We start from the raw sequence: 23,293 nt of genomic DNA on the forward strand, positions 1-23,293 counted from the left end.
CAGATAGCGCGCGAACTTGGTGCCTGGTGAATTTCGGCACGTTCTGCGTAGCTCAATTACAGAAGTGAAAAACTTACTTATCTTAAAGTGTTCCTTCTTCCTACGATACCTTTTCGTGTTTACCAGCACGTGTATTACAGTGTTTGGTTATGTGTGCTTTCATCGTCGTGTGCCCGTCAGATCCGCAGCATCCTGCGCTCATAGAACTCCCGCAAAACCATCCCAAAGCTGCAGGAGTCCTTTCTTCTATTCACACGCTTCCTACTCGACGCCTTGTTCGATCCGAAGGAGCACAGCCGAATGGAGATGTGTAGTGGTCTTGACGACGCACTTTCTCCCCCTCTGCCATTTTTTTCCTCCCCACGCAAAATAAACGCGCAAAAGCTGCCGCTCTCTAAATCGCCTTTGAGTTGAGAGCCACGCCCCTTCCATCGCAGCATCCAGAGTAGAGCTTGCCTCCACACAGAGTCGGCGGCGGAAGGCTTTGTTCTCTATCCTCCAACGCGGCGGCCGAAGCTGCCGGCAGTTTTTACGGGTCCTCAGAGAATGCCATGAGAGAACCACCCTTCGCCCCCCCACCAGCCTCTCCCTCAGAGACCGCACAGTCTTGTTCTCGGTTCTCCAGTCTACCCCTCCTTTCCTTCTCGACTCCCGCTTTATATCGGATCTCACTTCGTAATCCGGAGCTGCGCCCGAAATAAGCGAGATTTCGGCGGCTTCCGCCTCTGTCTCCATTCCACTACGCCCTCCGCTCTTCGTCCAACCCTGTTCTTCTCCTTTTAAAACACCCGTCGGAAGCCTTCAATGTGTAAAGACGTCTAGATGGACGTCCGTATAGAGAGGCGTCTTTAAGTTAGTGTATAGAGTGCCTCACGTCTTCAGCCGATGCCCTCCGTTCCCTCTCTGTATTACATATTCTCTTTAGCGGACGATGGGAACGCCGCGGCTGGTTCGCTGTCTACGGCTCCGAGCTTTCAGAGCTCGATCCTTTAGCGTGGCTTTGTTTTGATCCGGACCCGCACCTCGCTGCGAGCCTTCGAGGGAGGCCTACCGCTTTTACCAGAAAGACGCAGTACCTCTTTTCGCCGCCCCCTCCTCTTCTCCCCCTCCCCCCTTGCGCACTCCAGCCTTAGGCCCTCGTGTCATCATCGATGTCTCATCCCTTACGCTTTTCGAGCCTAAGTGGTTTCGTCTCGTCGAATATGCAGCCGGGCCTTCGTGCTCGCGTTCTCTCCTCTGTGCCGCGCAGTTCGCTTCGCCCTGAATCTCTTACGCCGTCCATACATCGCCGTTGTTCGAGGCGAGCGCGAGCCTGTCTTCGGCGGAGAAAAAAAGAAGGAAAAACCTCTCCCGTGCTTTTTATCCCCGCGCGCTGTTCGACAAATCCGGCAAATGGAAGCGGGAGCAACGATGGAGGCCGTCCAACACAAGTGCCCTCGCTCCTCTTCCTCTCTCTCACTCTTATTCTCCATTAAAACGAGTTCCCTCCTCTTTCTCCCGGATGTTGAGTGAAGAGGGAGAAACCGGGGGGTGGGGGGAAGGTGGGGGAATCTAAGGAATTATAGATCACGTGGAGTCCACATCACGCTGCGGCTGCTAGGCTACTCTCCCTAGCTGGCTTCCGTATTATGTTTTGTGGGTTCATCGACTCGTAACATTGGAGTGTCCTTGTAATATCCCATGTGTAGCACTCTTCGATATCAAAGGGAATAACCGCCTTGCACAAAAAGATGATTCTTGGGCTCGTTTTTTTAGTCAGTTTGAACATTACGTTTCGATGTTATGCGCAAAGAGGAAAACTAGTTAGAAAACAAGAGAAGGTGTGCCTGTCGCTCATAGCTATGGAATAATTATTAACTGAATGCCTAAGCATTGTTACCTTTCTTTATGGGAATACTCTGTACGTTATGATATGAATACGTTTCGTTTTCTAACGACGCTAGTTGAACTCTTGAGTAAGCTAGAAAACTGGATTTCCTTTAGATAAGCTGGGGCGGTGGGGCGAAGGGAGGGGGGGGGGGGGGTGTTTTGCGGTTGTCGCCTTTTTAAACGTGTTCGCTTCGGTCTGCACCGATCGGCTCGAGCCTTGAGCAGCACAATTAAGATTCGCTCCCAAGGCCTCTGCAACCGCCGAACGCCGGCACTCAAAGCAAATCAGCCATGATTAGGATACTCACTCTCAGTAGCAAAAGTGTACGGGATGCGTGCGTTCGGGAACAAATGAACTGCAGCGCTACCTGGCGATGAATGCCACCCTTTGGAGCGTAACTCATCCACTCCCGGCATTTTATGCTCTTGGCTTGGATAACGGTCGGGGGGGGGGGGGGGGGGGATGTTTTTTTCGCTTGCCGACATTTTGGCTGCTTACTGTACATTTTCTTGGAGGCAGCCCGGTTACAATGTGTAGTCTACCAGAACATCCATCGACTCCGTGCGCATTCGACTCCAGTCAGTCAGTAGCGAGCCGATATCGCGCGCGAAGGGTTTATCACAGGGTATTCCGATGGGCCATTAGCAGTCCTGAGACTGCGTTCCGCAATTCAGAATGTTCGCCCCTTATCCTACTCATATCCGGAACAGGGGATTAGCTTCGTCTTTTCTCGGAAGCAATTTGTGATTATTAGTACTGGTTTCATGCCCGCCTATAGTGTATATATATAGCGGAAAGGAATGGCAGGCACAATGCGCTGACGGTTCGCCCGCATCATGTGCGCCGATGTGATATGGCAAGTACGTCTTTTTTGTAACCAGCAGCTATTGACATTGACAGGCAATCATTCACAGCAAGGGGCAGAGAATCGTATCGGTGGAGTACATCACCGAGAGCCGTGGATGAGTCCTGGCCGTCTCGGCTCCAGACACAGCTGTCAGCAGCATCTGGACTCGTGCTCGACGCCCTTTTTCTAAGGAAGAAGAAGGGAAAAAGAAAAGAAACCATGACGGCCTTATTTCCGTGTGTACGCCTTCGTTTGGTGTGATAAGCTAGCTCCAAACGTCCGTGTATGCTCTCTGCCCGCGCTTCTTTCCTTGTGCGTGTGTGTTCGCCTGGCTGTGTCTTAGCCCACTCCCGTTCTCTTGCATGTATGTTGTGCATGTTGTATAGCTTATTAGCTCGTGCGCTCCCGCGCGCGCGTGTGTGTGTGTGTGTGTGTGTGTGTGTGTGTGTGTGTGTGTGTGTGTGTGTGCGTGTGCGTGTGCGTGTGCGTGTGCGTGTGTGTGTGTGTGTGTGTGTGTGTGTGTGTGTGTGTGTGTGTGTGTGTGCGTGTGTGTGTGCGCGCGCGTGTGTGTGTGTGTGTTTGAGAGAGAGAGAGAGAACTGAAACCACCTAAGCAACCAGGGCACAGAAATAAGTAGCAAAAGGAAAGAATGCTTGTCGGTATAGAAAGTATGTCTGATACAGCCCCTATATATCGAGTTCTTTTGCGCTTCGGCAGGAACAATGGTCGCAGCTCGGAGACGGTGAACCGAAGCCCCCCGAAGAGAATGACGATGGCCCGTCCGGCAGACCGTGTGTTTTAGCGATGAAAAGAAGCCTCGGACTTTTACTGCCCCACCCGCTGTCTCGGTCCTCGGGCTACGCTGAGAACAAAGACCTTCCTTTGGCCCCTGTGTGTACCGTTGTGGGCGTCTGTGTATGTTGGCCTCTGTGTACCTGTCGTTGTATATACTGTGTGTCCTGCGGCGGATTCGAGCACCGCTCTTTGAGCGCTACGCAGGTAGTTTGACGTACCGTGTCGGTCGATAATTATGACGAGTGCTGCGTCATCTGGAGGATTAATGACGAGTTGGACCCCTGTCAGTCCTAATCAGGAAAAAAAAAAAGGTCAGTAAAGGAGAGGGAAAGCAGGAAACACGTGAAGGGCTAAGTGGCGGCAGTGTTTCAATCCATAGGAGCATATTTATCCTGGCTCTGAAGACCACTACGGCGTCCCTCATAGCCTGAGTCGCTTTGGGACGTTAAACCCTATAAACCGTAAACCATACTCGACAGTGAACTACTTACCTGGCGGTGGACTTACCCGACTCAACATGACTAAGCGTGCCTAGAGAATTTTGCGACTGTCTTTTCAAATTGCTTTACATAGAGCATCGGCAGAGAAAATTGGCACTGATCACTGAGAATGTCAACCTGTTGTGCAGGAGAGCAGAAACTTCCACAAACTGAAGCCTCTGGCCATCTATTTCAAGTGGCTCATACAGTAGTCTTGATGATGACGATGATGATGACTATTATATTATCGAAAGAAGGGAGGGGGTAGACTATTACTGTGCTATCGCTGCCTCTCCTTCGGCTGGCACGAGAGCGAAATGTATTGTGACTTTTTTGGATGCGTCGTCTCCATGTGCTTTTTTATTTATTTGCCTCTTTTATTGCAGAAATGTAGTCTAGGGCTTGCACATCAGGTTTTCGGAGGCTCACCATTGCGCCCGCACTGCCAGGTGTCACCCGACAGCAACAAAAGAGCGGCCATATTTTTTTTATTTTGCACTTTATACATAGCTGCGAATGTAGGATGTAAGTCCAAAATAACAGACCTTTGGGCAGGTCGATGCATGTTGCAAGAGAAGGCCGGCGCAGCGACTTTTTGTGCCGTCGCATTTGCGCCTCCGTACTCCAGCAGTAGGACTTTCGGTTATTCATGTTATCAATATCAACTTGGAAGATTGATAATAAATAGTAGACTATGGAGAATACGCCAGCTTCGATATAAAGCTAGCGAAGCTAGCTTTGTTTAGCTTAGTTACCTTTGCATGTTCTCTTACCTTGTGCTTACAACTTATGCTTACTTTTTTTACTGAATTGTACAACCAGGAACATGACGCTTTTATGTTGAATTTTTGTTTTTGTACTTTTTTATCATTTGTAACCACTCCCCACTGAAATGCCTTTAATCCTGAGGGTATCAATAATACACAAACAAATACACAGACACCCATAACAATGAGTGACTCTACGCAGCAGTTGCGTCCACCGTGTCGCAAGTCCATGTTAAGTAGCCTATAAAGTCTTTACTTCGTAAGTTATCCTATTCTATGGTAACTGAAATCAATAAATACTTTTTTTATTGTCGGATATCTCTGTGTACAGGTCGAATTTATCTTGAAGTACATCGAGTGAAGCGCGAGTTGAAACGCTAATGTCCTCAGCTATAGCCACAGAATCGTTCTTAGACTTTCGAATGCTCTCTAGTGGATTTAAGCCCGCTCGTACAAAGACTGCAACAACTTTCCGCAGCCTGCCTCGAAGATCAATCATGTCTCCGCCATCGACGTTATTACTACGTGGGCATCATTAGCGCACCGCAGGCAAAGAGCCCAGTTCCAGAACACCGACGCCCGTGTAGATTTGGGTCGTGACCCGAGAGCCAAATTAACGGTTTTCGTCGGCCACACCGGCCCTCTTATCTCAGGTTCGCCCGATGGAAGAAACGATGTCGGCGGATCGTTCGGCGCCAGTCGCTGGCCAGGCGAGCGGAAGAGCAGCGATGGTGCACCGTATAGAGAGGCACCTAGAGGAGCGCCGCGTAGCACAGCACTGGTGCTGTGCGGGGAAGCGAAGAGGCGCTAGCAGCGCCGCTGTCGACGCAGCGGGAACTAGCGGTCGCTGGTGCGTGGCGAGAAAGCCGACCGAATGTTCGGAAGGAACGGATGAATGGGCGTCGATGGGTTGCCAGGAAACTGGACACATGGCGGACGGAATAATGTTTTCACGCCGGAAAGCCGTTTGTATGGTGAGTTTCCGAGAAGGAAGAAGTGTAGCACGACGACGTATATCTGAACGCTCGTTAATCCCCAGAGGTGCACTCGCCGTCCAAAGGTTATGGTGTGGAACATTAGCGAACGAGTTTCTTTCCATCCAGGGCTTATTACTTGAGAGATAATAGTGTAGCGCGTTACGCGTATCCAGGATTAGGCTGCTTTTCGGGCTGCATACGAATACAGCGATGAAATTTAGCATTTTTAAATCTTTTTTTGATAATGCTGATTTCCATAAACTTTAAAAAGAACTAGGAGCTGGCCCTCATTTTGGTACGGGTAGGTGAAAATGTTTCAGGCACCTTTGGGTTGTAGGAGCCCATGTGCGTTGCGCATTTATTTAAAACGGACTTAACACACCTTACTTACTTGCACCGAGACTTTAAAGTCAGGTAACCATATTGCGATCGACTGCAGGTTTACCCCATCCACTGCTGACGATGTTAAGTTTCGTATTACTGTGGGACCTAATAGTTAAGTATCACTCGCCGTAGCTTTGGTGCCTATAGCTATAAACCTCTTGTGCATTAAGCCAGCCTTGCTTAAAGTACACAAGATTTTTACAGGTACGAAATGTGCTAGTACATGCTGCGACTAAGTACTATGCATGCTATCTACTAATTACTAAGTAGTCGCCAAGAACTTGGTACCTATTGATTACGTCTGTGGGGGCGTTCCTTCAGAGATTGTCGTATTTGTTTTCGAGTGGCACCCCAAACGCAACCGACTGGCGATCACCCCCGTGGACATCTAGTTACTTCGCAGTGACTAAATGTGAGTGGCGTTCTACTACTCAGCGCGAGGTCACGGGTTCGATCCCGACCGAGGTGACCATTCTTCTGTGCAGGCGACATGCAAAAGTGCCCTTCTACTGAGAGCCCGCAGTGCTGTGAGAAAGCCCAGGTGGTTTAAATTGACCCGGGGACCTCCACTACGACAGGCATCATACCCCATAGGGCTTATTTGGCTCGCAAAAATTCATTAAACCTGTTAATTGATCCAACCGTCGCTGACAAGTTTTTATGACGTGGGTACTGGGGACAATATTTTGATGTAATCGGACTGATAACTCACTTATGTTAGAAAGAGAACACTTGTTCTCGTGCATTTTTAAATAAACGTCAAAGCTTAGTACAAGCTCCAGTACTGGCACTGTATTTTTCAGCAAAAGCGGCAGCAGCAGCAGCAATAATGGCAGCGGTAGCTCCAATGAGGTGCTAGTGGCGCAGTAAAAACTGACACCATGGTGAGCGAAATGTACGATGCCCACTGTGCGTTTAGTTGGGGCTAGGCTTAAGTGTTGAAGCCTAAAAATGACTTGGCTCCCGAGTACGATTGCCTGTTACACAATGCCGACTGATACACCTAGTCTTGAGCGACACTATCTTCGGGAGGTGTCATTCCGGCCGAGGGATTGGCGGCCCCTGGTCGGTTCGGCCTTTTTCAGCAATGCCAAATAGGCGATCGACACCTGTGCCGCGCGGTTGGTTGCTCCCGCCATCATTAGACTTAAAGAGCCTTCTTTTTCTCTCTTCCTAAACAGTTTTTTTTTTTTTGTTTCCTTGCTACGTTATGCTTTTCGCTCTCTCCTCTCGCGCCCGGATCATGTCCCTGCGGCAGCGCACATCATCAGAGAGCGGAACCCGGCGCGCCGCTCCGATCCCCTTGGGTGGGGCGATCGGGCCGGCCTCCAATCTGGGACGACACACAGGTCGCGCCCTGGGGCCGCAGCCGCCCAGATTGCACGCTTAGCACGTCTACAACGGCGACCGGCGGGGTCACTTTCGATCGCCCGCAGCTGTGGAATAAACGTCGCTGAGGCCGTCTATAGCGTTTTACTAGTTTAAAACACGCGTCGTTGTCATCGATATACGGCTTAGCCATACATTGTCCAGAGCACGCGGATGAGTATCCTCACATTGGGGAAGGCGTCCATAGGAATGCCATGTGGCTGCTCCCGAGCGATGGAACAATAACTAAGAAAAAAAGGAGAAAGCACCCATTCTTTTCGGATTGCAACGTGCGACACAGCGACACTACGCTACAGCAATAGCCGGCGACACTGGAAATTTACAATCGGGTGCCTCTTAGCACTGCCGTCAAGAAGTGTGATTTGCCGTGGCGGCTGAACGGTTGTAGAGATGTACCGGTGAGCTCGAGGTCGGGAGTTCGACACCGGAGTACAGTGACCGCGTTTTTGCCATGACCAAAATGCACCTATTACAGCTGTTTATCTTATCGGCTCATGTTAACTCCCAGTGGCCCCATAACTTGTACCTGCAGCTTTCACTTTCATGATGTCCCTCTTTGTCCAAATGCAAGTTGGCCGAGTTATCAGCTCTAGTTCGAACCTCGCACAGACATTTTGGGTTCTTGGGTTTTTTGGCATAACGTATTTCATTTTGATTTCTTGTTCGGAAAAGAAGTGTAAAGAAACGCATGCGTTAGGCTAATGCTAGCAAGTTTTATTTTGTTAGCCACCTTTCTTGAATCATACTTCTTCGCCGTCAATTGCACTCGTCATTATGAAAGAACGACCACATCAACTTTTGTTTCTGAGATCGCCAGAAAGGCTGCACAGGTTACCGAAAACACATTCCTCGCGATTTTAGGGAGACAGGCCATCACGCCACAGTATAATTGCTGCTTAATTGGAGAGGGTGCACCTGTAAAATCTTAATTCGCTTTTAGGCTTTTGAGAGATGCAATCATTTGGCTTTTCTTATTACCGCATTTTTTAGCCATGCGGCCGGCCTTTAACCAAAAAATAGAAGGAAGAAAGCGGTTCTAATCCTCTCATTAACGCAGAGTTCCCAATGTCGCCTATGCGCCGTGGAACCTAACGTAACAAATCAACATTCCATGGCTTTTCTTCCACTCCTCCCCTTTTTTTTCCCCTTTTTTAAGCACGTGACTTTACATCGAAATTTGCTAATGTAACGTCTATTCTCTGTGGCTATTCTTCGTTTTTCTTTTATATTTTTTAAGCCACCGTTACATCAACAGTCTAACAGGCATTCATTTAATTTTTTTCTTATTGTCGTTTGCTCGATAAGCCTAAAGATGGCTAATTACGGAAAGCATAAAGACCACCTTTCTTTGATGCAATTGGTATTGCAATTGGGGCACAACATAACTTTCACTTTTGCAACAGCGCGCTGATGAAGCTCCACAATTTTTTCTTTATGTACTGAAAAACGAATAATCTATCTCTTTTTTTCTTCTTTTTATCTCTGATTTCAGGCCCGTGTTTGAGCGGTGCGGTCTTTGAGCAAAAGCTTAAAGCTTTCTCCTCGCAGCAGGCTCCCGTCATCTGCGTCCGTTTATCTTCATAATAATCCGTTTCGTTCGATTGGCTTGAATTGTGGGCATAAATAAAAAAAAATGCAGTAATGCGATAGAATGAAAAGAGAATGGGTCTCTGTGTAATGATGAAACGGCGCTAAGGAAAGTCTCTGCTCTGTCAGAGATGGAACACAATATCTCCACTGCTCTTGTTCTTGGTGGAAAATTAATTACCGACGGCAGTGGGGTATTACTGTTACTTCATCCGGGCAAACCGTCTACTTTGCGCTGGGAAGCGAGTGAAATTTATAAATACAAAGATATTCTTTATTGTGTGAATAAACGGAGTTCCAGAAATAACTTCTGCGACCGAGAGTGTTTAAGGCACTTGCTGTGAGCTAATAAAAGACGTTAATCTCCCAGCGCAATAGAAAATGCAAACAACACAGAAGTGAAATTCCCACTGCCTGTCTTGTGGATATGGCTAACGTTAAACCATCCTTCAGTGTATTTTTATCCCTCTGTTTTTTTTTTCCTTATCGACTGATGCGATAGCGAGGGCACAGTGCGCCCTTAGTACGCTTCATTATTTTTTTATTTTTATTTGTGCGCGTGTATATGAGAATGTGTTAAGCTACTGTGGTCCTATGCTTGTAATCCCGCCCACGATTGGTTTGCTAATTGCATTTTATTTTTCTTCAGTGTTTTCGTCGAAAGCTGTGCTGTCGTCTTTGCCGAACTAAATCGGAATGGAAACAATGACAATCTCTCGGGCACTTTTCTTTAATCTCCTGCTCAATGCTCGCAGTATCGAAAAATATGTGTGTATATGTGCCTTGCCTTATTTCATTTTATTAATATATTTTTCGAAGCGTAGGGAACAGGCGGAGGAGGTAGTAGAAGCCTAGAGAGAGGCAGAAATTTTTGACATTTCTTTTAATCTGCAAACCAATCGCTCGTACAGGATAACTGGTTTGTCGTTCAGTCTCTATTATTATTTTTTCTTTTTTCGTTATCATTATATATTTCTTTATCTTAATCTTTTTGCACTTCTTTCTTTGGTTCCGATGTCAAAACGGAGTTCTTCTGAGTGAAATCAAAATAATCTGTCGTATGGCAATTTTTTTAACTTTGTGCTGTGAGGTTTCCCTTCCAGCTTTTTTTTCTCTTTTCTAACCTAGACCATTGCGATAGCTTCGTTTATTTCTTGTATTAACTCGGCTTTTCGAATATAATACGATCTGCGTTTCGAAATGGTTCTCGCTTCGAAACTCGAGCAGTGGAATATTTCTATTCTGAAATTTCCGTCGGGCAGCCAAGTGTGGAGTTGAAGATATAGAGTTCACGCTTTTCGTTAAAGCAAATTCACCATCCCGTGGAAGTCTTGTTCAAAATGTATTTTCCTCGACACCTCCTGCTTCGTTGGTGTGGAGAGGTGATTTGGGGAATGACTTTTTCGGTGTGAGGCAGCGCTGTTAGCGTCATGGTAAATGAATCGAGAGGTCTAGCTCTTCGCAGTTAATCGCTCGCAGTTAGTCTCTAACACACCTTTCGTATCTCGATTCCCTGCTTCAACACTTGCGATGTGTGCGCTGGAACCAACTTGAGTCCGCGCATGTAAGTTATGCAGATTAGGCGATTGAAGGAGATTAGCATAGGTAATCGTCTAAATACGGCTTATTCCCGTCATCAGCAGGCGGGTAAAGCTTGTTCATCTTCATTACTCGGGAACATATTCTTTTCACCTTGAGACTTAATATAGTGGATAATGACACTTTATTTTGCCATGCTCTGGTGTAGCTCTTAATCGTCATTGAGATAACTGCATCCGAAATCCGTTTATAGAAACGCCGTGGTGGTTTTTACGAGGTGTTTTACAGTTTAGTCTGGTTTGGTTTATTGAAGTTTAGCGTCCCAAAGCGACTCAGGCTGTGAGGGACGCAGTAGCGAAGGGCTCCGGAAATTTCGATCACCTGGGATTCTTTAACGTGCACTGACATCGCACAGTACACGGGCGCCTAGAACGGACCTAACAGTCTGCTCATGACAGCGTGTTCGAATCGTGTTGCCTGTGTATGGTGGTGAGCTAAACAGTCCTTCTTTCTTTATTACCTTGTTTCTTGGGGGTATATCGAATAAGGGATGGAGCTTTAGGACCATAAGATAGTGACGACAGATGGGGCGAGGCTTAAGGAAAGATCTTGAGGCAAGTTCATGGGACCAGGTGCACTGCATGCTTGAAAGAATCACTCGCCAAATTATGCCATCCGTCTAGACGCAGCAGGCGACGATGTCTGTTTGATATAGCGGCACGCAGCGCTCGTACGCCCGCACATGCACACGCACGCGCACGCACGCAACACGCACAGATTAGAACGGCGATTCCTACGTCGTTTATCCCTTCTTTTGGGTCCTTCTTTGAAGAAAAGGCAAAAATAAAAGTGGAAGGAACTCAAGCTTAACGCAGGCACCCAGATAACGAAATTATCCTTTTCATGTGAAAACGCCGCGCGTCATCCTCGCTTGAGAGCAAGAGCCCTCCATGTGCGACGAGTGTTCCAGGTGAAACCGCCGAGCACATCGCTGGAACGCGCATCGAAGCGTTGTTGCTCCCAGGCGGAGACGACAGGGTGTCGTATTAACGAAGCGTGAATGGGAACAACTTGCCCTGCCGTGCTCCTCTGCGCTGCTTTGTGTCCGTCCTTCGATCCCTCCAGCGAGCGAGGCACACACGTAGAGGTGAACCCGCTTTGCCCTCAGTGATGCTTTCTCTCTAATTTTTTTTTTCATTTCGTGCGCTGTGTGTGTCAGCGGGTGGCGACGCATTAGCGATTCGACAGGGTGACGTTAATGAAGCGACGACAAATGGTCGCCTCTCCTGGAGCTTCGTAAGCAGCCTCCTCTATGGAGGACTGAAAGGAGCTGTCCTTTTGTTACTTACTCCTTGGGTTTCTCGTTGCCCGTACAGTGACGCAAAGATGGGAGGGGAAGAAAATTGCTGAAAACCGCACAATGGTGTGAAGAAAATGCGTGGTTAACTTGCATGAATGCGCGGCGCTGCCGATACTGTGCGCGGAGAACTCTTTGAGCAACTTCAGAGATTGCTGCAGCCTGAGGGCTGCCGGACGGGGGATGGATCAGAGTTCCGTTGTGTTGTAACTGCCTTTGGAGAGACGGGTGCAGGGTTGCCACACTGTCCAGGGTACAGGAGGTCCTTTGTGTTCAGCGGAGAGAATATTTCGGGCACACTTTCCAGTTTATATTTTGATCTAGATGGGAGTGGAGAAGACGTTGGCATCCTTTATCGGAACCAACTACTCTCTCTTGTGTAATGTAATGAATGCCTCGCCCCAGACACGCAAAAACAAAAGTGCAGGTTTCACTGTGGCTTCGCAGACGCGGAGATTGCAGCGGCTGAGATGATAGACGACTGGTGGAATGACCATGAGCTTCACTTTGAAAAAGTGATTAGATTGTTCATTGGAGGAGTCAAAGGCAGTGATGAGCCTTATAACCACAAGGAATGCTGCTGAGGATCCCCACTAGGTGTGTTTATATTATTTAATATGTTGTAAGAGGAACATGGTACGAAGCTACTCTGGTTACTAAACCTGTTCCATGGCAAGAAGAAACTCAATGACAACAGTCCAGCAAGGTATGCGAATTGCTGGGTACAGTTCATTGTCGTTTGTCCGCAAGCTTTACGCTTCCGTCTGCTGTGGAACATTTGCTGTTCTGAGCATTGATTGTCTTGCACTGCATTTCTCAAGAAATTCGCGCACTCTGGCGGTGGGTGCAAGGGTGAGTGGCGCCTTATTTGCTGGCTGATACAACATTATTTTTCAATGTTCATGCTTAGGTTTCCTATTTTAAACCATATTGGCTATAACTAAATAACCAAGCCATGTCTTACGTGAATGTAGTCGTGCCTGGATATATTCAACCACAGTATTTCGAATAATTGGTTGTGTCGAAAGCACAGTATCTAACTTTTAAAATCCTGTGCAAAAACATAGAAAATTCGCGCAGCATATCGAACTCGAATATCGCCTGTCGTTCGATATATCGAACTGCGCGCCACGCCCCTGCAAGTAGCGCTTCTTCTAAAGGCGCTCTTCGATCACTTTTCACGCGCTGAGACAGGTCGCCTGCGCGGACTTGGACACCTGTTGGCAGCGCTAGCGCTGTGAAACTATGCTGAGAGGTGAACGTGCGGTGTACTTAAAGGTTGTCTTCGATATCTCGCGCTCATTTTTAACGCCATATCGCTGTCATGCGGGGAATACAATACAAATAACTAAAGAATTGCAGCGGCACTCGCCTGGCATGGTTCGCGGTCGAAAGCGTTGTAGAAATCAACTGTACCTTAATTTTAATGAGCGAATGTTCTATTTGTAATGTAATGTAGCCGCCGCGGTGGCTCAGTGGTTATGGTGCTCGGCTGCTGACCCGAAAGACGCGGGTTCGATCCCGGCCGCGGCGGCAAGAATTTCTTTGGAGGAGAAATTCTAGAGGCCCGTGTACTGTGCGATGTCAGTGCACGTTAAAGAACCCCAGGTGGTCGAAATTTCCGGAGCCCTCCACTACGGCGTCTCTCATAGCCTTAGTCGCTTTGGGACGTTAAACCCCATCAACCAACCATCCATTTGTAATGTACTGGTAGCAGGATTAGATCTTATAACAGTCAGTGGTTAGTTCCACTGCGGTTTCGATGCGAAGCAGGTTAGGCATAGCAACGCTCAGCAACCGGTGCGCTTCCGGCACGTCGGCAGGCGGCACGTCGCTGCAAGAATCGCGTCACATTAGAGTACGTCCAATTTATTCTTGTTTCTAGGTTGCAGATAATCTTACCTGTCTACTGTTACGTTTTTGTATATCCAGTTATCGATATATCCCGCAATTTCGCAGTCGCCTGCGAAATCGATGTCCGACTTTACACTATTCACAATACTCCACGTAGCTGTATATAAGGATTATCTGAGCGGACGCCTCGATGCAGTGAATTCTTGGTGTCGTCACATCTTTATTATTTATTTATTTGGAACATACTGCTAGCCTCTTTCGAGGCTGTTGCAGGAATGGGTACATGTTTGTTTTCGTTTTTTTTTTTAGGTACGTCAAACAAAAAAAAACTCACAAAGAAGGTTCACACAACTGAAATAACATTGTAAAAGGGATAATCATGGGAGACAGTTTCTAAATGGAAGACGCAGTATTAAACACAAAATAAAGCACAGTGTGAAAAAATATTTTTTCGAAAAAGTACAAGCAAAGCCTTACTAAAAAGTTCGAATTAACAATTATGACAGGTGACAAAGAAAACTACTCAGAGATTCAGAGCTAACAACATTTGCAGGTAACATATTCCATTCCCTAATCGCTTGCGGAAAAAATGAATAACGAAAGGTGTCAGTATTGAATTTATACTATGTTAAATGCTTTGAGTGTTTCGTTCTGGTATTGTGTTTTGGTGAAGGAACTAAGTAGCGTTCAGAATCTATTTTAAGAGCACCGTTTAAGAGGAGAAAGACGAATTTAAGGCGCGAGATCCGGGCGCGGTTACTAATAGTGGAGAGATTCGCCGTGTTTAAGAGTTCAGTTGGAGAGTCATTACGTTTATATTTGTTAAAAATAAACCTTACTGCTTTCCGATGGACGCTTTCTAACTTATTAATGCATTTCTGTGTGTGCGGAAACCAACACAGGATGTTGTACTCGAGCACAGGAAGGACGAGGGAACGGTATGCCAGTAGCTTGGTGTCGGAAGAGGCAGTCGGTATTGATCGCTTTAGAGAAAAGAGTGCGGAAAGTGCTTTTGACCATATATATTCTACATGATTATCCCATTTCAGGTGAGATGAGATGACAACACCGAGGTACTTGTATTTTTGGACTGATTTTAAAGGTTTATTTTCGACTTCATATGAGAAAACGAGCGGGTTCCTTTTTCTTGATAGTCATACACACTGATTTCTCGAGATTCAGGGTCTGCTATCTGCTATTTGACCAACTGCATTGTTTAATGAGACTTGATCGTTGTGCGATTTAATTTTTTTATAAATAATGCAATCATCTGCGAACATTCGGACTGTTGCGTTAAGGTTAGCTGTTAGATCGTTGATGTAAAGTAGAAATAAAGTAGTGTACGTCCTTCGATCGGACCCGAAATTCTTCACATTGGGGTCTCCTCCCGCTGCATCGAAGTCTCGTTAATATCGAGGTGGAAATTGGCGTGGTATTTACCGGTTAAAGTTTACTTACTTCTTTTAAATAATTACTGTAGGAATTCGCGATGTCTCCAGTGTGACTTTAATGCTACAAATGACGCGAGCAAATCAATTTCCCTTTTGGGCTTTTCTTCATACTCTCATAACCTCCCAGTTTCTCACACAACCTCACCGCATGTTTTTTCATAAAGCTTCATTCTGTAAAAAAAAAAAAAAAAAAAAAAAACGGACAGAAAAAGGGAGGTAGCACGGAAAGTAATTGAAGTTGGCTCAGGTGGGTGAATGGCGCGGTGAATCGCCGAGACACGATAATGCCTGCACGATTTGCTGTTCTACGTCTCGGGAGCTTCTCCACCGAATCGGTTCTGGAAATACTCGTTATAAAATTTCAGCAGTGCAACTCTTTGCCATTTCGCCTTTCTGAAACAAAATGCTTCGCGGGATCTTTTTGACAGCGGCGGGAAAAAAAAAGTCAACATTCACGTCGGTGATCGCAGTTTTGATGATCACAGATGGGATTTACAGAGCGTTCACTATCGCCGATCGACGTTTTACAGCCTTGAAAACGGAAACGCTTGGAAGTGCAAGTGTGATCCGATTCGTAGCTTGTTCCAAGACTGATATTTCTTATGTTTGGTGGATCTTATCTGCCGTCCTGATCTTTTTGTAAATAAAGAACTAATCGCTGTTCCTGCAAGACCATGTGGACCGTCGCAAATGAGCCTTAAAAATTTTCACAAAAACGCACAACATGAACAGCCATTATATACCACCGCAATGATATCTTCTAAACAACTTCTTTCCTGACACCAAAGGTGACACCTTGAGACACAGCAGGTAACCAGTAAGCGCTGATTCTAGGCATTATTTCTCCATAAAATATTGCCCTACACCTTTCATTATGGCAGTGTGATCGCAGGGATTATCACACCGCTGTTGATTAGCAACCCTGCTTTAGTTCCTGCTTCGCTGTATTTACCGCCAAGGGTGCCGATTATATACTGTATTTTTCTGCAATGACAAATGCGACCATTGAATATCATTTTTGCTTCACACATTCTTTTTTCTTTTATCTTCCAGTGCCGGCAAAGCTTGCAGGACCTCCTCGAACAGTCCTCAACGTGTCAGCGGGCGCTGCTGTAGTTCTACGCTGCGATGCGGAAGGAGATCCGAACCCTGTGATAACCTGGTTCAAGAACGGCAAGAAAGTGAGTATCTGTTGCAGTATTACCTCGCTGTTCAAGCGGGCTTGATCTTAGTGCCTTGCTTTGGGTGTTTTCTTGAGGCGGCTTTGAAGGTCTCACAGTTTATGTAACTCTACACGCGCCAATTATTTCCATAAAGTGGTTACTAAACTGGCAGCGCCGGTGCTTCCGAAAGCTCAGCACATGATGACTATTACTATTAAAATTCGGTTACGACTTTAAGAGAGCCTCGAGCGTGACCCTGGAGTTTTAAGTTTTTTTGTGGTGGTGGTGGTGTTTTTTACCCCTGTTGCCGTGAAATCAGTCTTTTTTTTTTTTTTTTGGGGGGGGGGGGGGGGGGAATCGGTGTTTTTGTTCATCCCTGATATTTTTCTCTCACACTTATGCAGTACACTCATGGCGTTAATTTCTCGCCTATATTTTCATTGTGTTGCTCATGGTAACGCAGAATCTGTCCCTCTTTAGTGACCGATTTGGCTATATCACATGTTGTACTTGTGCTTAAGCCAGCTGTGAAGCGTGTTGAAATGCAGTATAAAGAAAGATGCGGTGGTCGACAGTTTGTGATTACACTGGTTGTGTCAAGCCGAGATGTTATACAGTGAGCTGAATAGTTTAGCATACCTATCTTCAGTCTCCCAAAAGCTTCCACCTGTTATATGGTTGTACAACGGGGTAGACTGCACAGAACTTTATTTCCGAGCCTAAGTTAATTAACGAATTGAAAGCAGTGCCCCAATCTTGCTGTGTCTTGTCAAATGGCTAACCTTACATCGTCCAACATAACAGCATGCAAGTCATATCGTCCTTTTTGCCTTCCCCTACTCATGCTGTATTCTTATTTCGAATGTCTCCTAATTATGGCGACACACCTTTGCCCTCATTCATCAAGCATGCAGGCATACAGCAGGCGTTATTACATTTGTAACACGAGTGCAGACGTTTTCGTTTTTGATGTCAACTCTCGAGTTTCGTCTAACGTCTAAGATAAACTTCTCCGCACTATTGAATATTGAACAGAGAAGCCAGCTTTACAGGCGTGATGGTCAAATTGGGTTGGGGCGAGTGACTACGGGGTTGCGGAGCGTTTCGACCAAGGGAAGCCTCGTTCAGATGAGAAAAAAGAAAAAGAAAAGGAAAAAGAAGTATATACACAGGTGACGATCGTCAGTGACAAATACAGGAACAACAACAGCGAAAGGCTATTTCTATGCTCTATATGACGCACAAAAACAATCGCACCAACCGATGCCCTTCGCGAGCGGCTGCACATGGCATAATGTAAGCTTAAGGCATATTTTTGGAATGATGTGCATCATTTATTGCTGAAATAAATTTGATGCAAACGTTAGCACGCGCCGGCCTTCTTTTTTTCCTTTCATTTCTTGTGCTCGTCTAGTCTCGCAGCGCCTGGGTTATTGTAGCCGTAAGCAAACCAGCCCAGCAACACTGCTTTCTATTCTCACCTTTTTTTATATATGCTTATTATTATACAACATTTAGGGTAGCTCTCTGCCATCCTTTATACACGCGTCAGCCAATCTCGCCCTTTCTTCGCGATGTAGCGTGAGCCGTATATTGAAGATTCTTCTGCCTTCTTTTCTTATTGCTCCACGCTCTATCGAACCTGAGGAGCGCGTTGGTTAAGCTTAGCGTATCTAAAAAAGTAGGTAAGAAGCCGAGATATGGAAAACAAGCACTATCCCGCTTCCGGTATGCCGCAACGCAGTAGAGCGCACTTGACGCATACCGGTGAATTCGGGAACGAAAGTGTGGAGAGAACGCAGTGCGCGCCAGGCTATAACGTATTCGCGCATGTACTACACATCGCGAGCGCTCAAGTGGGCCAGAGGGAGGCCGGGTAACGGGTTTTGACGTAAGCGGTGTAATGGCGTGTTATAAAATAGGAGCGATCCATCATCACTTTCGAGCCTTCTCGAGCGAGATGGCGGAAGAGGCGAGCGCCCACGTTTTCTTTTTTGTTTTTTGTGCTAACGTTCGCGCAGCGCTGCGTTGGTCGTGTCTGCGCGCGGTGTGAAGGGTTTCCTACGCAGTGGATGAGAGGACAGGAGGTGCGCGTCGTTCGAGGCGGAGCTGTTACAGTCGTGAAAACGCGTTGAGGTTCGATGTCTTTCGGTATCGCTCGCGTGTGCTTGTGTACTAATAGCCTAGTGTCCATAGAGGGAACCGTTTGTACTTACCCGATGAATGTCCTCCTGATCAATATCGCCTAAGTTGATGTTCTTATATAACCGTGTTTCCCTTTATGCAGTCATAATTTTTTTTTAAGAAAGAAAATGGCGCAGTATCTGTCTCGCATATCTCAGCGAACGCTTGAACTGCGCCTTAAGGAGAGCGAGGAAGGTGGGAGTGAAAGAAGAAAGTGTGAAAGAGGTGCCGTAGTGGAGGTCTCCGGAATAATTTCGACCACTTGGGGATATTTAACGTGCACTGACATCGCACAGCGCACGGGCGCCTTTTCCGCTTCACCTCCATCGGAACGCGGTCACCGCGGTCAGGTTGGAACCCGGGTACTCCGGCTCGATTCGAACCCGGGTACTCTGGCTCGGTTCGAACCCGGGTACTCCGGCTGGGTTCGAACCGGTCGGAGTACCCCGGATCGAACCCGCGTCTTTCGGTTCAGTAGTCGAGCACCATAACCACTGAGCCACCACGACGGCGAATGATGAAGAATAAAGAGCATTATATTCACCACCGCAAATAGCGGTCGCTGAATTTCGCGTTACCCAGTGTTGACCGTGATGTCAGTTTTTGCTCTAAAAATAGGCCATTATGTCATGCCGTGCCCAAAGCAATTTCCCCTATTGTCGTGGCGCTCAGTCTGTCTCTAATACGGGCTGTAATTGGTAGCATTGCATTTTCAGTTTATGTATTAAGGACGGTTGCATTACTCCTTGCTGTTCCGTCCTAAGGAACACCTGCTCAATACCCATCTGCTCTTTTCCTGAAATATCTGCAGTTTCGTCAGCAAGAACGGAAAAAGCAAACGCTTTGTTAGTTTCGGTAACTATCTGCTCTCTCAGGATGTCGCCACAGATTGTGATGATCTCGTTCTGGACGCGGACAGAAGTGTACTTGGCATTGCCAGCAGAAGAAGCGAAGTGCTCCTGAAGTAGAGTATCTCCAGCTTCTACACGAAAGTCAAGCAGATCATTGAAGACTCCACTATCGGACTGCTTGCCGCGAATCGGCAAGTCATGCGTCGCGCAAAAGACAATGGTGGAAACTATTGGAAATAGTTTCTCACGGTTCCTTTCAACTTGCGCGTGCAGTGCTCTGTTCAGCTGCTGTACAACGGGTAGCTGCTTGCCTTTCATCACATCCATAAAGTTCTGTGAGGCCGTCATTGCCTCTTGGTGCCATTGGGATTTTACGTGATCCCTGCACGCCTCGTGCATTTTTCTGTAGTTACTGAAAGCGCGCACGATAAAACTACCTTGAGTACCCCGGTGAACACGCGGAGGAAAAATGACGCAAAAACGACAAAAGGCGCCTTTCGCTGTCGCTGAGTACGCAAGCCAGGGGGCGTAATCTCCCAGCCACTGATGTCGAAAAGGCCTCTTTCCAGGTGTTACATCCTTCTTAAAATCATATGTGACATTTGGCGACCATGGCTTAGTAAGAAGACGTAACTTCAAAAAGTCCGGTATGCCAGTGAGTTTAGCTTTGCCTAGAAACTCTCCTAAGTCATATTCTTGAGGCAAGTTATTTGTTTTCTTGATGTTGTCTCCGGACTTCGATCCCAAGCAAGGAGAAAGGGAATCGTTTCGGCTTACTGCGTGACCGGAGCTCGCTGGTGGAGTTCCTTCCATGGAGACGACGACGCCGGCTACTGTCCGGTGATGAAAGGTTGCATCGCTCTGGTCAAATCCGGACTTGAATCCCAAGAAAGGAGAAATGGAATCATCTCGGCCTGCTGCATCACCTGAACTCACTGTTGACAGAGTCCCTTCCATGGAGTCGACGACATCAGCTACTGTCCGGTGATAAAAGCTTGCATCACTCTGTTCAAATGCTACACCGTTGTCACATGTCACACCAGAATCTGCAGGGGCGCATTTGGATAATGCTTCGTCAGACAACCGCTGACGCTTGAAGAAGCGTCGAATATCCATCATTCGGGACCGCGCGAGACAAAGCTGGCTATGGAGTTCCTCGGGGTTGGTAGTGTTAAAAATATATACACATTGATTGGAAAAACGGTTGAATGCGTACGTTGAAAACAAAAAATGACTATGTATGCAGCGAAAACTTATTTACAAGATAAATGCACGCTCGCAGCTTCATACACCTCGCTCCATCTTGCTCGCGCAACCGCACAGTCGAGTATTTGCACACACACTACTCGCCGCTCGTCGTTTTCTCGTCCGCTGTCTTGGTTGTTCTCAGCTTCGTTGACAACCGGCCACTAAAAACACCGAAGCACAAACAAAGAGGCGCGCACACGCAAGGAACGCCGCGCGACTTCCGAGGGGAAGGGACACTCGCCACTCCGGTCGGAAAATTTGTTTTGTGTGTTTTTATGAGGTTCAGAGCCCCAAAACGACTCAGGCTATGAGGGACGGACGGTCTCTTTACCATGCACTGACATCGCACAGTACATGGGCGCTGTTGGGATTTGAGGCCCAGCCAGAGGTGACAGGCGAGCCAGGCAGGCGCCATCGGGCTGCCTTGACCAAAGGCGCTGGTTTCCGGAGAAGACGCAAGGAACGCTGGTGTGGGGGCGCCTCTGGAGACTGCGTCGCCGTGAACAAAAGCAGCTAATCCCCTTTGCCGAAAATTCTGAAAGCGGCGCTTGTACCGAACTGCGCTCTCCCGTGGATCGGAGGAGACAGCGTGCGGCGGCGGCGCCAACTCATCGCCCGCTTGCCCCTGAGCAGTCCGACAAAGCGGGGATGGACACGGCTGATTTGTCCCTCCCTCCTGAAGAATTCATCGGTGGCCGGGGTGTGCACTGTCTGCCTCCGTGTCGCTATCTCTCTAGAGATCAAAGAAACAGGCACACATCTCAAGACGGCTCGAAACACATGCTCGCCGGTGCCGCTGTATGTCTGCAACGACGCGTCCCCGGACGCGGCACTTTGCAGATGTGACCCAAAGCGTGGAAGCAGGGCCGCTTTTTACTCTTTTGGCTGAGCGCACCGCCGCCCCTGACGTGCGGCCATCACTCACGGTTCGAGTGAGTGATTTTCCAGGGGGGTGCAGCCGCCCCCCCTTGCCCCCCCCTCCGGACGCCCATGTACCCATGCCATAGCTTACCGGCAAACGTTCAGTAGCTCAGCTTTCATGGGCCATAATAACCCTTAAAATAAAGAAGTATATGTAACTTTATTGGCTGTCTGACGCAAACGTAAGTTACGGAGGCACACGATGGCGGGGAAAAGTGTTCATGGCTTGGCACTACCGTTATATTATGCCCTTTTTCTTTTTACTTGTTCACCAAAACTAAGTGAGGCGGTGGTGACTCGTGGCAAATATCCGCCCAGCACCGACGCAGTCCTGCCAACTTCGACATCATTTGTCACCACCCAGCACCGCCGCCTCTCCCGCAAGTTAGTTAATGCCGCCGAGTTCGGCCAACTTCGAGGTCGGGCCTGTGCGAAAAGCTCCCCACTTCCTGTGCGTGTTTAGCCCTCCGCGTCGGCAAACTGAGCGTCGACTTATTGGCCCAGCTTTTTTTTTTTCTGTGCCTGTGCTATATATTTTTTTCAAACGTCAACCATCATCCAATCTAGTTGCGCTTAATATTTCCCGCTACTGTTGCGCTGAGCGAAAAACTAAGCGATAAACGAGAAAAAGAAAGGGCAAAGGAAAAGTGAATAACATGGTCGGCGAAGAAAAATGAAGATAGTAAGCCTTTATACATTCACCAGACATAACTAGTACCGTGCAGTGCTGTGAATTCTATTACTACACCAGTGGGAGCCGAAGTAAAATGGAGACCGTAAGCCGTAATACTTTCACCAAGCCTATCTAGTAGCGCGCAGTGCTGGGAATTCGGTGACGCTACTGTAGACTAGTCGGGAGCCGAATTCGCAGAACTTCTCGCGTTTGGGAGCGAAATTGATATAACCTAAAGGTTATTGCTCTTTAAATCCTGTTTCGTCTCTATCCTCTGATGCGCCGTCCTGCTGACCCCGCCATCTGCGGAAGGTGGTGGCTTGCTTCAGCGAAGGAAAAATGGAGCAGATTGGGAGTAGAATGTGAAGAACCTGCTCGGCCAAAGTGTCTCAGGTCCTGCCTTCCTGGGTTCGCATTACGTCTCAAATCGTTTCTCGATTAATTTCTCCGCCCCTTTTTGATTGTCGGTATAGCTACCACGTGTAGTGTCACAAAGGACGTGCCTAGTGATGATGGCCAGTCGCTTGTGATTCAGGGCTGAGTAAACAGTACCGCTCGCCATCTCTGACGACGAAGATGAAGCTAGCAATTCAAATTCAAGTTCCAAAAGATGCGGAAGAATGGAATGCGGGTTGCGGCTCCTGAGCTAATGACATTGCTTGATTGCGTGAGCCACTCACGAATGGCATCAATATTGTGGATGGGATAGATTTGGCATGTTTTTTAGTCACTACGGCTTAGGAACAGGGCAGCAAAATTTTATGACACTTCTATTCTTTTACTATTCTTTTCGCCACCCATAATTTGTCCCAGGGGCTCCAGTGTCCCGCTCGCGCTGATATCTTTCAGGAAATGTTGTGGACTGCAAGAATAAAGTCGAAGGAAATGATTGGGCCTAAGTCTCCACAACACTGCACGGCATTTGGCGAGACGCAGGGTATAGTACAGACCGGTGTG

The 23,293-nt window shown here is 47.5% G+C and overlaps 1 protein-coding gene across 1 annotated transcript in view; it reads left to right on the forward strand.

Annotated features, from left to right (window-relative positions):
• LOC149365405 (tyrosine-protein kinase transmembrane receptor Ror2-like) overlaps positions 1 to 23,293 on the forward strand; it is a 473,725-nt gene that overhangs the window by 400,127 nt on the left and 50,305 nt on the right. The window contains exon 6 of the mRNA XM_089542304.1: positions 16,350 to 16,477. Within this exon, the coding sequence (XP_089398430.1) occupies positions 16,350 to 16,477 (128 nt within the window). The remainder of the gene's footprint in view (positions 1 to 16,349; positions 16,478 to 23,293) is intronic.

This window comes from Amblyomma mixtum, chromosome 1 (assembly GCF_055824585.1).
Source record: "Amblyomma mixtum isolate Tamu chromosome 1, ASM5582458v1, whole genome shotgun sequence".
In the NCBI taxonomy this organism is placed as follows: Eukaryota; Metazoa; Arthropoda; class Arachnida; order Ixodida; family Ixodidae; genus Amblyomma; species Amblyomma mixtum.